Source organism: Stenella coeruleoalba, assembly GCF_951394435.1.
Source record: "Stenella coeruleoalba genome assembly, chromosome: 13".
NCBI lineage: Eukaryota > Metazoa > Chordata > Mammalia > Artiodactyla > Delphinidae > Stenella > Stenella coeruleoalba.
In genome coordinates this window covers 41,770,644-41,785,266 of record NC_137159.1, presented here as the reverse complement: position 1 = coordinate 41,785,266, position 14,623 = coordinate 41,770,644, and the positions used below count along the sequence as shown (strand labels likewise).

General features: G+C 34.7%; 2 protein-coding genes across 7 annotated transcripts in view; one reads left to right on the top strand and one right to left on the bottom strand.

The window, feature by feature from the left end:
- VRK2 (VRK serine/threonine kinase 2) overlaps positions 1 to 14,623 on the top strand; it is a gene marked incomplete at its 3' end in the record, with an annotated part of 97,869 nt that overhangs the window by 71,800 nt on the left and 11,446 nt on the right. For 2 of the 4 annotated variants that reach the window (XM_079940509.1, XM_079940510.1), the window contains exons 9-11: positions 6,989 to 7,109; positions 9,498 to 9,565; positions 13,437 to 13,603. In XM_079940509.1, coding sequence (XP_079796635.1) covers positions 6,989 to 7,109; positions 9,498 to 9,565; positions 13,437 to 13,603 — 356 coding nt within the window. The remainder of the gene's footprint in view (positions 1 to 6,988; positions 7,110 to 9,497; positions 9,566 to 13,436; positions 13,604 to 14,623) is intronic. The other 2 variants (XM_079940512.1, XM_079940511.1) reach the window with 2 other exon arrangements.
- The window catches only part of FANCL (FA complementation group L), a 91,907-nt gene continuing 86,885 nt past the window's right edge, over positions 9,602 to 14,623 (bottom strand). For all 3 annotated transcript variants that reach the window (XM_079940513.1, XM_079940516.1, XM_079940515.1), the window contains 2 exons: positions 12,246 to 12,300; positions 9,602 to 9,894 (listed from right to left, as the gene is read on the bottom strand). In XM_079940513.1, coding sequence (XP_079796639.1) covers positions 9,728 to 9,894; positions 12,246 to 12,300 — 222 coding nt within the window. In that variant the 3' untranslated portion in view covers positions 9,602 to 9,727. The remainder of the gene's footprint in view (positions 9,895 to 12,245; positions 12,301 to 14,623) is intronic.

Genomic DNA, 14,623 nt, shown 5'->3' with positions numbered 1-14,623 from the left:
ATTTGCCCGATATATTAGTATGAAAGAATATTTAGAAACCTGAGAGTACTTTTTGATAGTGGTGTAACTGGAAATTCATCATACAGATTCTTAAGCTTTGGTCCAATTATGTCAACGATGATATTAACTTATGGTTGGGCCACTTAGTTCAACCCATAGCTCTAATACTGATCCTATTAGATTCTGACTATTAAAAAAACATCTAGGGGCTTCCCTGGTGGCGCAGTGGTTGAGAGTCCGCCTGCCGATGCCGGAGACACGGGTTCGTGCCCCGGTCCGGGAAGATCCCACATGCCGCGGAGCGGCTGGGCCCGTGAGCCATGGCCGCTGAGCCTGCGCGTCCGGAGCCTGTGCTCCGCAACGGGAGAGGCCACAACAGTGAGAGGCCCGCGTACCGCAAAAAGAAAAAAAAACATTTAGGAAGCCACTGTGATTGTGGAATGGGAAAGTCGAGTTGTCGTATGTTGGTCTGGTCAGTGTTTGGACTGTGGTAATTCTGGAAGTCCTCCTTAGTTATTCCATAGTTTAGGGCAGTATTTTCATTATGCCGTCTTCATGAAAGATCTGAACAAAATTTTATTCCATAGTGCATTTAAGTTTTTTGCTCCCTAAATAATAATACATGTTGATGAGTTGGGTAGATTTCACAATGCTAGGTCTTTGGAGAGAAGATTGAACTGAGCATGATGGGGAAAAGATATTATCTCTTTGGGAAGACTACTCAGGGGAGAGCCTACATTACGTATTTTTGGTATTTGAAAGTGATGAGCTGGAGTGAGTATTCATCATGGGTTTCACAAGATTTCTATAAAAATTAGATTCCCTTAATGCATTTAAAATAGAATGTACACTAAACTTTTCACCATATCTGTATTTACATGTAGGTATACATATATATGCGTATATATACACATATATGCATGTATATACACATACATGTATATATACATAGATGTAGACATACACACATAAATATATATATTTGCTGAAATTTTAACATGCAGTTTTAGTCTAGCATAAAAAAAGAAAGGTTTGGTATCCTCAAATATTTGAATACTATTCATTCTTCATGTTTTACATTTAATTTTCCAAAATAAAACATTTCACTTTAGGATTTTATTAGAAATGAAGTAATCATTTAGTCATATCTAGAAACTAGAATTAAACAGGGCCATAAATCCTTATAGGTAAATGCAGAATGTCAGATTCATAAATATTCATGTGTTTACTTTCAGTACACACTATGTAGTTTAATCTCAGAAGAATCTTTTCTGTACCAGTCCAGCTATAGGCTCAAATAAATACTGAGGAAGATAATGCAAAGGAAAACATAAAGAGTAAAACAAGTTATCACTAGGAAATATAACCTCTCGTTATCAAAGCATTTGTTATGTTTTAGGTTTATCTGTGCTCGATCAGGCCCTGGGAAATATTCAGCCTTCAATGTAAAAGTGACTTACGGATTAGCAACTTAACAGATATATTGTTAACCTGATCAAACTATCTGGTCTCCGCTACCTTTGAGGTGGTTATTCAGAAACAGAAGCTAACTCTCATGTTTCTGTGGATTAGTTGGGTTTTTATAATGAAGGAGCTTGTATAAGGTGCCAGTCAGCAGTTTCACCTAAGCATTTGCTAGTTCAGCTGTGTAAGAGGGTAGCTTGTACTGTTATAAGCCAAAAAATATCAATAGAGATATATAGAGGTGAATGGACAGATGGATGAATGGATAGATAACTATTCTTGAACTGTTGTGCGTCTATGTATCTGTATTTTTTAAATTGCAGTTATTCTTCCAAACTCAGTTCTCATATATGACCTAAAAGTGTTTTCTGAGAGGCTGAAGTGCTTCATTTAGTGTAAAATTAGAGTAATATATTTTGGGCTTATCTCATCTGTTATTAATTTTTTATTCTTCATAAAAACCAACATGTATAAACATTGACATATTTTGGGCTTGTTGCCTTATAATTACAGAGAATTATATCTGTGTCAAATATACTGTTTTAAAATTTGTTACATTCTTAGTAATGTTAAAAAGCAATATTTGGATCAATGTGTGGTATAGATTTTTGTAGATTTTTCTGCTCACTGAGGCATGCAGTCAATACCTAATTTCTCTAGAGATATACTGCATTTAACATACTGAGCTTTTTTAAATACTTCAGACTTGTGCACTGAGTGTATAATACCTGTTTTAATTTGACATCATTGATGACCATAAAATATGATATCTAAATTGCATTTTAAATGTCCATTTGTTTATATAATATGTTCAGTATCAAGGAAGGAAATATATTACATACTTTTAAAAATTTTTGCCAATTGCTGCAGCATATAAAATCCAAGTCTTGTGTTATTTCTTGCACGGCTTCATTTCACTCTAATCTAGCACTCCAGCTTACAAAATGTATGTGAAATAAACTGAGAATGTGTTTTCATGCTACCAAACTTGGGGAAATGACATGGTTTATACAATATTTATCTTCTTAAACAATAATTCAGAAAAGGGAACCCATTTTTCAATTATAAGATATTAAGGTAAACCAAGTTATTGATATGCTCTATTGAATCTATTAGTAGTCAGAAAAACACAATGTTGATTTTTATTTTTAAGTAAATTTCACTGCTATAAATAGTCTTTGGTTGATGTATAAATAAATTTTAATGAAGACACTATTCTTTCTGTATGACATAACCCAATTTTGACATTTAGACATGACTTTCAAAGTCTTGGCATAGGTCTTAAACTATTTGGTTGAGTTAAGAATACATATTGGTCAAATGTAAGATACCTTTGCTCTGTTGAATAACTTTTCCTAAGCCTCACACGTGTTTCATAAAAAACTGAGGCTTAGAATTTAAAAGGTACTGAAGAAATAAAAGCGACCTGGTTTATTATTTTATTTGAAATGTGACACATTGTATTCTACTTTCCTAATATCCTTTTTGAAATTGCAGTAAATTGTGGCCACCATAAAATTTCCTAGCTCTTTATACATCTGAATTGACAAACTACTGAATAACATAGGTTACTAGTTAGAAAAATAAGAATAAACTTTAAATTTATTCTGCAGATAGTCACCATTCACTTCTCAGGTGAACGTCTTACTCAGATGTTTTCTGCTTTCTTATTGTCATTTCTGAGTATATAAGCCAGTATTTTGAGCATTTAGACCCTGTCTGCTTAAGGCAAAAGTTTTCTAGTTCACTTTATTATTTCCTAGCAAATCTTGTATTTCTTCCTACTTGATAATGTTACTCTATGTAAGAAAAAAACTCAACAGGAAACACTTTAGGCAAATAATCAGAGCCATTTTGGGATTAACACTGATACTTTTCTTTTTCTCTCAGTTCTTTCATTCCATTTGGTGAATTGCACCCAGATAATTTTACTCCAGTTTGTCATTGGAATAAGGACCAGTCCTCCAATGTGATTTCTTTGTTGTTCTCATTTCAGCTTGGAAGGACCGTTTAACACTTTATAAATTAATGTTTTAATTAAACATTCTTCTTCATCAGAATGAAGTAGTTTTACAGAAATAGTGTCATGTAAGGATAGTTGCATGAAAAATTTTGTTAGTGTTACAGCTTAGACCTCAGGATCTGCTGCTTATTTCTTCCTTGCCAATGCAACTGTCTTTGGTCAGTATGTCTTTTGGTGTTTTAAGTTAAAATGCCTGCTTCAAATACTTCCCTAACTGTAGAAGGGTATATGTTATGTTGTCTAAATGGTGCAAAACTAACAATGGAGGCAAAGTAATTGGTAGATTGAGTGGAGTGTTGGCTCTGGATTCTGAAAGATTTGGATTTCAATACAGAGCTCTGTGACTTTTTGCTGTGTGATACTGAGCAAGTTATTTAACCTCTCTGAGCCTCTATTTTCTTATTTGTCAACAGGGTTAATGATACCTCATATTGTTAGGATGATTAAATAAGATGATATAAAAGCAGTAGAGTGTCTGGCACGGTAGCAGCTTCATAAATCACATTGATCGTTTTTATTTTAATTATGTATTCTAGTGTCAGCTGTTTCTGGAATCTGCTTTCTAGTGAAATCGAATTCAAGTCCCACCCCACCTGTGCCTTTTTTTTTTTGGTTAGTCTTGGCAATACTTTATCATTTAGAAATGTTGAGCAACTGAGAACACCACAGGCTTTCAGTGAAAAGATTCATTTACATTGTTCCATATTAATATGCGAAATAAAAATTAGATGCTAAATTATATTTAGAAAGTGACAAGAGAATATTGATAACTAAATCTTCCTGTATTTCTAAGCAGAAGTACCATAAGTAAAAGTGTGACTTTAGGAAATCTATATGAAAATATGCTGCTAATGATTACGTTAACTATCAAATGCAACTGAAAAACCTTATGTATTACAATAAATTATACAGAAATACAAATTATACAGAACCAAAATAATCCATAATATATGTTTCAACTTTCAAATTAAAAAATATTTTCATTGTTAGATGTTAATTAGTAGTCTTCCTCAACTATGATCAATTCTTTTTTTAAATTTTCAGCATTTTATTGAATTGTTTTCAAATATACAGGAAATAGTAGAATAATATAGTAAATATCCAAATATTCAATTCCTAGATTCAACAGTTATCATTATCATATCATTTATATTTTGATGATGTACTTTATTTAAACTTAAAGATATATGATCAGTTCATTGTGTTAATTACATACCCACTCATAGATGCTAATATTGTCATCCAAAATATTTTAATTAATTTAACCAGTGTTAAAATTACTCTTCTGTATGTAGTAGATGGAGAAAAGACATAATCGCTTGTACAGTGTTAGAGTTTAACTTCTCAAAAACACATCACACTTTGCAGTTTGTTTCCCTGAGAGGGAATTTCAGGGAAAGGTGTGTACTTGGAAACATTTTTAATCCTTTCATCTCTCTGTTTAATGGTGGGAAAGAGTGACTATAGAATTTTTTTTTTTAACATTACATGTATGTCTGCAGAACTTATTGGAAACAGTGAGTGGTAAAACATTTACCTAACAATAATTATTAATGTATATATGCAGTAAAAGAAAATAAAAGTTTGAAAAATGTGGTGCTGTATTTTAATTAGGTAAAACTGAACTATGATAGTGAAGTAAGTTAACTCTCGAAGGGCTATTTCAAATGAAGACCAGTTTATGAAAGATTGGCTTCAGAAATCTAAATGACTTGTCATTACTTACAGCTTCATATCAATTAATCCCTCAGTTGGGGGGTTGGGGGAAGTGGCTGGGAAGGTTCATTCCATTTTAATTCTGATTGTTTTTCCTCAGAGGGCCTCTTGTGTGTAGCCTATGTCGTCCAAACAGGTGCCAGAATATAATTTTTTGAAAATTAGAGGATGTGAATTTTTTTAAGTGGTGGTAATCAGGAATAGCCATAATGGAAAAGGGATTTGTGAACACATCTGTACAAATGGAACCATTCCATTATTAATGGGAGATTTATTACTGAAGAAATCACTACAAAGCAGTGTGGTAGAGATTGTGTTTTTATTTTAATAGGGGAGCCAAGTCTTGCATTAGGACATTGTTGAAGCTTGTGCAGAAAGTAAACAGTACCCATGGGACCGTCGCATTCTGCTTGATTGAAGGGCCTTTAATAAATCCGGTACTCTAATAGCAGTTAAGACAGAGTATGTGTAAGAGCTAATCTTGTCTTCTGCTTTATAGTAACTTATGTATGGTGACCAAAAGTAGTTATGATGTGCTAGCAGCATTGTTCTTTGTAGATGACTTTTTAAAGTAAACTAAGTTTACTGAGTGACTTTTCAGAATGTATGTAATGAAAGGTAATAAAACCAGGATACCTGTTTACGGCGGGTTTAACAGCCGTGTATTGCACTTAGGAGATTTTACATCCCTACACAGATGAACATTCAAGTAATGGTAGAAGTGTGAGCCAGGCTATTGTTTTATAACAGTTTGGAATGGTTATAAAAATGAGTTTATTTTGTGGGATTTTATTAATGTTTTAATCATTATTTCAGTAATATTTGTTATATTTGACATGTTTCTTAGATATTTTTGTCCTTCTTTTGAAATCAGTTACTTTAAAAAAAAATACAGAAAATTATCATGAAATTAGTCTATGGCACTAGTCTGTAGTTTTATATAAATGATATTTACAGTGGCCTCAAAATGTTCTTTTACTGTATATTTTTATGAAAAGCCATCTTATCTTAGATTATGGAAACCTCTCTTTGGCTTTAAAATTTACTTCCCACCACCTGCACCCCACCCCTCATGCACATTATTTCTTTACCTTTATATTTTTTATTCAGGAGATTTGATCAGAAGTTCGCTTTAGCACTGCTTATATCTAAAATAATATTTGTAAAATTTTAGATCCGTGTACCCAAAACAGCAGGCGTATGTATCCTGTGCTTTTTCATTTAACTGAAAAATCTTAAGAAAGACTCGTTTTTTAATAGTGTACACTAGATGGCAGTTTCGTCATATTTTCCGATTTCCAGTGCTGCTAGTCTTGAGTGGAACAGGAAAGGCCATCAGTGTTTAGTCTGCACTTGAAGGGTCTCTGCATGACCAATGCAGACCCCATGGACTTCCTGGAACATGTGTTAGCAATTGAGCCGCAGACATTTCTTTCTTTGTTTTACTGCTTGGCTCTTTGAGAAAGTGTCGGTGCCAGGTTATGGGTTGTCTGGATCATGTCAGAGGCCATGGAGATCAAGTTCATGTGACAGGCCAGACTCAGGAAGGATGAAGTTGGAGGAGGTGAGGAAACTGACCCTTACTTTCAACAGCAAGAAGTCACTGCCTTTCTGTGGACCGGGGCCAAACGCCTGGGCGTTTAAGCTTTACTCCAGCTGAACAAACAAAACACATCGCCCATTTGGCTTTTTCATATTTCATCAGTGGTAGTTCATTCAGTGATTTCTCTATTTCTCAAAAATGACTTATCCCTCATCTTGCTCTCTTAATGCTTATTCCTATAGCCCTGTCCAGACGAAGTGACCTTGAAATCCTCGGCTACTGCCTGCTGCGGTGGTTATGTGGGAGACTGCCCTGGGAGCAGAACCTGGAGGACCCTGTGGCTGTCCAGACAGCTAAAACAAAGTACGGATTTTCAAGTATTCCGTTATGTACAGCACCAGGTCTGAAGGGACACATTAAAGCGAGTTAATATCTCAGAGAAGACTGCCATTTAACCTATTCATTCATTCAACCTATTCATTCAATAGGATAGCCAAAGCAAATTTCTTAAATTTGAAAAATATTTTAAAAAACCCAAACAGCTTACAGACATAAAATCCATTAAGCTAACACCTATGAGATCATATGTATGAGAGTTGTAATACAAAATAAAAAGTGAAATATTTGTTCCTTCACACGGTGTTTTCCAAAACTTAGATTCTAGGTGGTGGTATTTTCAAGGAAGAGTATTTTCAGATTAGCATTGTATAAGTATATGGAGTTAGTGTGAGCTTGGTGTGATTGATATTAACTGTGCAAAGCAACAAAGTGAAATGGGACAAACAGGGCTTATATTTTTCAAGTGAGAGCAACATGCATTGTTTTTAATCCTGTTATTGGGGGGAGTGTATGTTTTGTTTCTTAAGGAAGAAACAAACAGAATTTGTATATGAGGTGTTTATGTAAGAAATCATTTTGCAGCCACATAAACATTTTAATATTCCACATTCAATTTTTATCACCTAAACTCTATTAGGGTGCGAATTAGGTTAGACTGAGAATAGAGTGGGTTACTATTTTACTGTTTTTCTCACTGATCAGGCCTAACAAAAAGTCAATTGCATGTAGCACAGCATAGCCAGGTTTTCATTATGCACCAAGATATTCTCAACAGTAGTTATCCACAGATACAATATCGCAATTGGAAAAAGCAGCTGTATTTTAATAGGGCAAGTCACAACAGAAGTTTAAAAAGGGGTAGCTAGCTGATCCATAGAAATCAGTCTTTCTAATTCAGTGTGGCATCAGTTCTTAAGAGAGAGGAAAGCTAGCCTGCAGATACAAAATAATGCAGATTACATTGGTAAATACTGACATATATTTTATGAAATATTTCTCCACTTGGAATCTTGAGCGTCCTAGTCCCTTTCCCAAAACTAACACATTTATATGTCAGTATTAGAACTGTCTAATCAGCTACTTATTGCGGTGACTGATGTGTCCATATAACCCTCAGGTGACTAACATTTTTCAATATATGGGTCAAGTCAAAGGACAGCAACGGGCATATATAAAGGCTTGGTTTCCAATTTTCTACCTCAGTTTACCTAATTTGAATAAAATAGTTTATTTAAAAGACTAACATTTTAATTCCAATGATCCTATATGTGTTTTTCTTTTAATAAGACCTACTAGTATTATTTTAGTCTTTTATCAATATGCATATATAGATGCTGTCATTGTATATGTCTCTAATGAATATACCTACATGTATATATTTGAATATAATAGGGTATTACATAAATAATAAAATATAATGCTAATAAACATAATCTCCATTTGTATTTTGGGGCCCCTTGCATATATTAATATATTCATTTTGACCTGATTACTAATATAAACCTATTGACCAATAAAGCTAATATTGTATTATGAAGTTTATAATTAAGACATATGTATAATTAAGATACGTACAGATATATATCTTATGTATATATAAGACATGTTCAAACTTTTTATATAATACATAATCGTAATTTATTTAACTTGCTGAGAAGGCATAATGCTGAATTTCCCCATAAGGGCAGGCTTGTATATTTAACCATAATACTGTATCCCATATGCCCTTTATTTTCCTAACATAGGGTAATATTAGATCAGTGCATTTATTGTTGCAATTCTGCCTATGCCTGAGTTTGTGAATCAAACATTCATATCAGTAATTTTAGTTGAATGTTTATATATTTGTGGCTGAAGCAACTTAAGAGATTTGTACTTGTTCAGTCTAAAACACTGGAAAGTGTTAGAATAATGGGTTTTTTGTTTTGTTTTTTGGATATTTCTTGTTAACCTGTTTAATCATGGCATAGCATAAAGCAACTGCCCAATTGAGAACAATATACATAAAATATTAAATAATTTGCCCCTCCGCAGTGCTGAGTACCTGAGGAGAAATATCCTGAAAATCCAGATAACATTTTTCTATGTATTCTTTTCTTAAGGTTTTTTTTTTTTTTAAAATTTTTAAAAATCATGTATCCCTACTTCTACATTTCTCCATGTACAGACCTTGTATTAAAGCATTTATACTGTAGTTCTACATTTAGTTTCTAGGTGATTGATATAAAATCGATCAGTGAGATTGGAGGGATCTCCCCCATCCACTTACCCTCTTACCCATTACAGGTGGGTGAAAAAAAAAAGTATGGAAAGTCACATTACTGGTGACCCACAGAGTTTTGTTTTCTAATCAAAACAGTAAATCACAGGATTGCAAACAAATTCACTGTGTGTTACTCTGTTTTGTTTTAGTCTGTTGGATGAGCTGCCTGAGTCGGTGCTTAAATGGGCTCCTTCCGGAAGCAGTTGCTGTAAGTCAGGTGATAACTTCTGCCTTCTCCTATACGATTTACGGCTCACCACATTTGTCACTCTTGTTTTGTAGCTTTTGCTGCACCCAGTCCCATTCCCATAGTGATGGGAAGAAACTCTCCAGGGTTACAGATACGTTGCTAGAGAAGAGATTGTTTAGGTCCTTTTCATCAGGACACAAGAATGCTGCAAGAATATACGCAGGCAGCGTTCTGGGCTCTGCTGATGGCATTGCTTTCTTTTAGATGTATATTTGGGGAATCATGCACAGGTTTAATGGTCAACTGTATCTGGTATCTCCAGAGTGGACTTTCTGTTTCTGTTCCTATGTGTGTTGCTGAAAGAAGAGAAAGTTGATCTAAGGAAAGACTACTTTCAATTAATAATTTAAAAAACCAAACCATTAAACACTTGAATGCTGTTTAGACTTGGGTTATAGTCTGACTCAACAGCCAGAAAAAAATTTTTGGATTGGCAAGGCATATGACCTTGGGATTCGGAGTATATTTCAGTGAACAGGTTTCTCTTTCATGTTAGTATAGACCATTTCGGAATTCTTTAATTGGTAGTACTATCAGTAAAAATAGTAAGGCAATTCAGAATTACCCAAGTGCTGCATGGCACATTGTTCAGCACCGAGTTAACCACCGAGTTAGACTGCCTCACAGAGCAGAGCCTGCTTCTGCTGTCCGGCTTGCTTTCTGTCCAAGACGATAGGCAGAGTGAATCTTGATCTCTGTTTCTACCGGGCAACTTCGAAGTTAGCTTTTAGCTGACTTATGAAAGTAAATATGTACGCTGAGTGTCTAGATAAGGTCAAATAGTATCAGTTTCCACATGAGAGTTTAAAAGTAGAGTTAAATCATCTTGAACTTATACTTACAGCCCTTCTTTGACCAGAAACCAAAATTTTCATTTCCTTAGGAAATGAACAGACCAGTTCTGTTTTCCCACCTCCATTTCCCAAATCCCACAAGTCTACCCAGTATGAGTCTTCTGCTTCCCACCCTCTGTTGTCTCTTTCCTTCTGATGGAGGGAGGCAAACGGGAGAGTAGTATTCTCATTTTGGGGTATGGGTTGAAAGATGAAAACTTTTCATTTATGTAACTGCACTGAGGAACTCAGTCAATATGCCAGTATTCCTTTCTGGCTAATATTCTTATTGGCATTTTTACCAAGTCACACAGCTTTCATTTTACTCAACAGGACAGCAAAAAGAGAGATGAGGAGATGTTAAAAATTTTTTTAAATTGTGTATCTCTTTTCTTGTCTCTCATGCACAAAAGGTAACTGTTCAGTTTAGGATTAGGAAAGAAAGCCCATGTGCCCTGGATTGTACACAATAAATGCTTATGGACCAGTGTATATTTCTGGGACACTGCTGTTGCTAAATATAATATTTGAGTGGTACGAGAAATGGTGGGAGGAGTGCCAGGCTCCTCTTTTTCGGTACAAACCATTTGTTTGGGTCTATACTATTCTTTTATAAAATGCAGATTTCTATTTCTAAAGCACAAAATGTTGATTTATTATTAACTATAATATATATTAACTATAATATATAACTATAATAAATATTATTATTTATTATTAAGGTCTCTCAAGTTAGTTGGTTATGCTTAGGAGAGTGGGTATTGCTAGCATGAGAATCCGATTTACAAAAGGTTTATTACTAAGACATTTTATGAAAACAGCTGAGAAGTTTGCAACATGCATGTCCAATTCAGTGTAATAATATCAATAATAGTTTCAAAAGTTTCTACCTCTTGAAACGATAGTAATGATACTTAATATTTCACTAGCTTAAAAAGCAGATGATTCAAGAATATCATAATTTCATACTGCTCAAAGCATTTGTTTTATAACTCTGGAAATATGCTAGTAAATTAAAAGGTGTACTTAATATAATAAATCCAGATCTTGAAAGGCTAACATTTAAACCAGTACTATATCACAATCATCTAAGCATCAGGTTTATCATAATATATTCATAACAGAGGTGGCCCTTTTCTTTTTCTCCCTCTCCTACCTCACTGGGACCTCATTTTTTTCAAACCCGAGACCCATGAAGGCTTTGCAGCACAGCTACTGTCAGCTGGTGGAGTGCCAGGAGTCTTCCATTGTCTTCTAACAGTGATTTGTGAAAAGTGTCCCCAACATATTCAGCTCTCTTATTCATTTGGGATATTCTGGTTAATAGAATTGTAATATATACCAAACTGGGCTTACCAATCTTGAAAGGAACAAAGAACAACAGAATATTCATATTAAAATGGTAGTGGATGTAAGTTAATCTTTTTTCTTTTGGATCATCTCTTCAAGAATTGGATGCCCCCACAAAGGGCTTCTGGAAACATGAGTTATAAATGTGATGAAGCTGCAGCACTTCCTAGTTACAGAGATCTGGTCGAGCGAGTGCTAGATAACAGAATTTGACATCTTATACATTAGAGAGGAAAAAAGGTTGCAGAATTGCCACAGTATCCAAAAAACCAAAAAAACTCTGGAGCCAAGAGTTTTCATTTTAGCTGCAATAGCCTTATGTTCCTGGAAAATAGTTGTGGACAATACAGTGTAAAATGGTCACTCTCTGACTTTCCTTGGTGCCGGCGGGGGGGGGGGGGGGGGGGGGGGGCGGGGCGCGGGGGGGGGGCGGAGAGAATGACTATTCCTTTTGGAATTTTTACCTGTAGGGAGTGAAACCCAGTGTCTCTGCAGTTCCCCACTTGAAAGGAGGTAGGCCTGGAAGGGAGCAAAGATTTAGGAAGTCAGTTCTGACAAGCCACGAAGCTTCCCCAATTTCCCCACCATAGGATATGAACAACTTAGTGAGAAAGTAAGAGGTACTTGTGTCTGGGTCAGTAATAAGTTTTTGAAGAGGAAAGGCTTGAAAAACTAGTTTATGGAGTATAAACATCTCTGTTAACAAATGAAAATATGCCAGTTTTTAAACAGTGTATGGTATTATCACTTATATCTCAGATTGAACCTCCACCTGAAACAAAAATGCAAACTACATTTGTTGTAAAGCGGCTATATATTTCTAATTTTTGGTTACTGACTCTACTTGTACTGTATTTCAAAGTTTGTAGTTCATAACTTCTTTTGTGGGGAGGTTACTATACCATTCTACGGAAGAGAAAAATTGAAAGGTGGCAACTTCTCATCCTTGTGCTCTAAATCAGAAAGGCTATGCCATGATTGCCCTGGGCTAGCTAGGTATGCAGGACTTGAGCGAGGTTCGGCAAATTCTAAAGTCAGTCACGGCTAAAACTGTAGAATTCAAGGTCATTTCTGAATGAACTGTTGTAATCTCAAAATCAAAGCCTTAATTACAATTTGCAATGATTTCTTCCTTTAAAGTAAGGACGTTTATAGTATTTTTTGTTTGCTTTTGTTTGGTATTTTTGTTTGTTTACATTTTTAACTGAATGTTTAAAACTTCAAAAAATGTATTTTTAACTGAATTTTTAAAATTTCAGAAAAAAAGTGTGAAGTATGGCTGGTTCTGTCATATTATTCATGTAGTTCTTAGTAGTTGCATCCTATAAATCAAAATCACTAACTATAATTTTAAAAATTTGCTTCTTTTGATGAGTGAATTGTAAACATTATCAACAAAGATATGTTAAAAAAAAAAACCCACTAGTTTCTCCCATCTTGTCCAGTCTGTAGGTCACTAGATTTCAGTCATTTTTGGATATCATTTAAAGAGTACTTTCCTGTTGAACTGTTCATTCTTAGTTTCTTTGAAGGGGGTGTATGTGTGTGCGTGCACTTGCTTGTGTAAGAGAAAAACAACAGAGATTTTGAGAATATTGGAGTTTTGAAATTTTTTCCCATTATGAATGACATTAAAAAAATTTAATACTTCACAGGTGAAATAGCCCAGTATTTGGTATGTGCTCATAATTTAGCATATGATGAAAAGCCAAACTATCAAATGCTCAAGAAAATTCTGAACCCAAGTGGAATACCTTTAGGACCACTGGAATTTTCCCCTAAAGGAGAGAGCTTAAATGTGCGTACTCCAAATAATCAAAAGGTAAGTAACAGTCCCTGGAATCCAGTGATGACCTCTGTGAAGCTTATGTACCAAATGAAGTTGTTTTAGGTGTCAAAATGAGTCTGACAGTCCTGTTTCTTACTTATATCTAATTCTTATATCCCCTGAGCTCCGAGAAATTTTACTGAAGGTTCCTTTGACTTGTTGTCTTCAAGAGAAAAATAGTAGGATCTGTGGCCTGTTGTGTATTATTAAAGAAATAAAGCAGTTACTGATGTCATAGAGATAGGACTAGGATAAGATATTAAAGGCAAATCCAGCTTTATTCATGGAAACCTTTTTTGCTGCTTTTCTTCAGATTTTCTTTAGCCATCCCTCTGTTTTTGCTTACTCTTGGCCATAATTTGGTGGTGGTAATAATATTCTTAAATTTTACCAGAATATTTGTATGTGCTGATTCTTCAATCTATAGAAACAATTCTTTTTTGCAAAAAGTTATTTTTTAAAGTTACACCTTCCACTTTATCTTCCAACTGACTCCCTCACAGCAACATTTTTTAAAAAAATTAGAACTGGAAACAACACAAAAGAATTAGAACTTGAAACATTTTTTAAGAAGGTGGGAGAAACCTTGAGACTGCTATCAACAACATTACTGGACAGGCAACTAAATGTCTAATCCTGACTTGACGCTGCCCATGTGCAAAAAAAAAAAAAAAAAAAAAAAATGGAGGGCTTTGTTTCCTGATGCATGTACATTAAGGTAGGGTCAGGATGTCATTCATTTTTAATATTTCTTGTGAACTTTGGATCATCACAAGTATTCATGAGCCAAGAATGCAGGATGCAAACTAATGTGACTGATAGGCTGCTAGATGAATGGTGAGTCAAGTATCAGTGCACAGATGGTTCTGATTTGCTGAATTTTGTAGCTGCTGCAACTGAAGACATAAAATATCCTTCTAGTCATAAATTAGCTCTTTGGAAGCAAAACCTTGGCACCAGAGCTTTACAACCTTCAATTAGTAGGGAAAGAAGTATTTGAATGACTGTGGTATT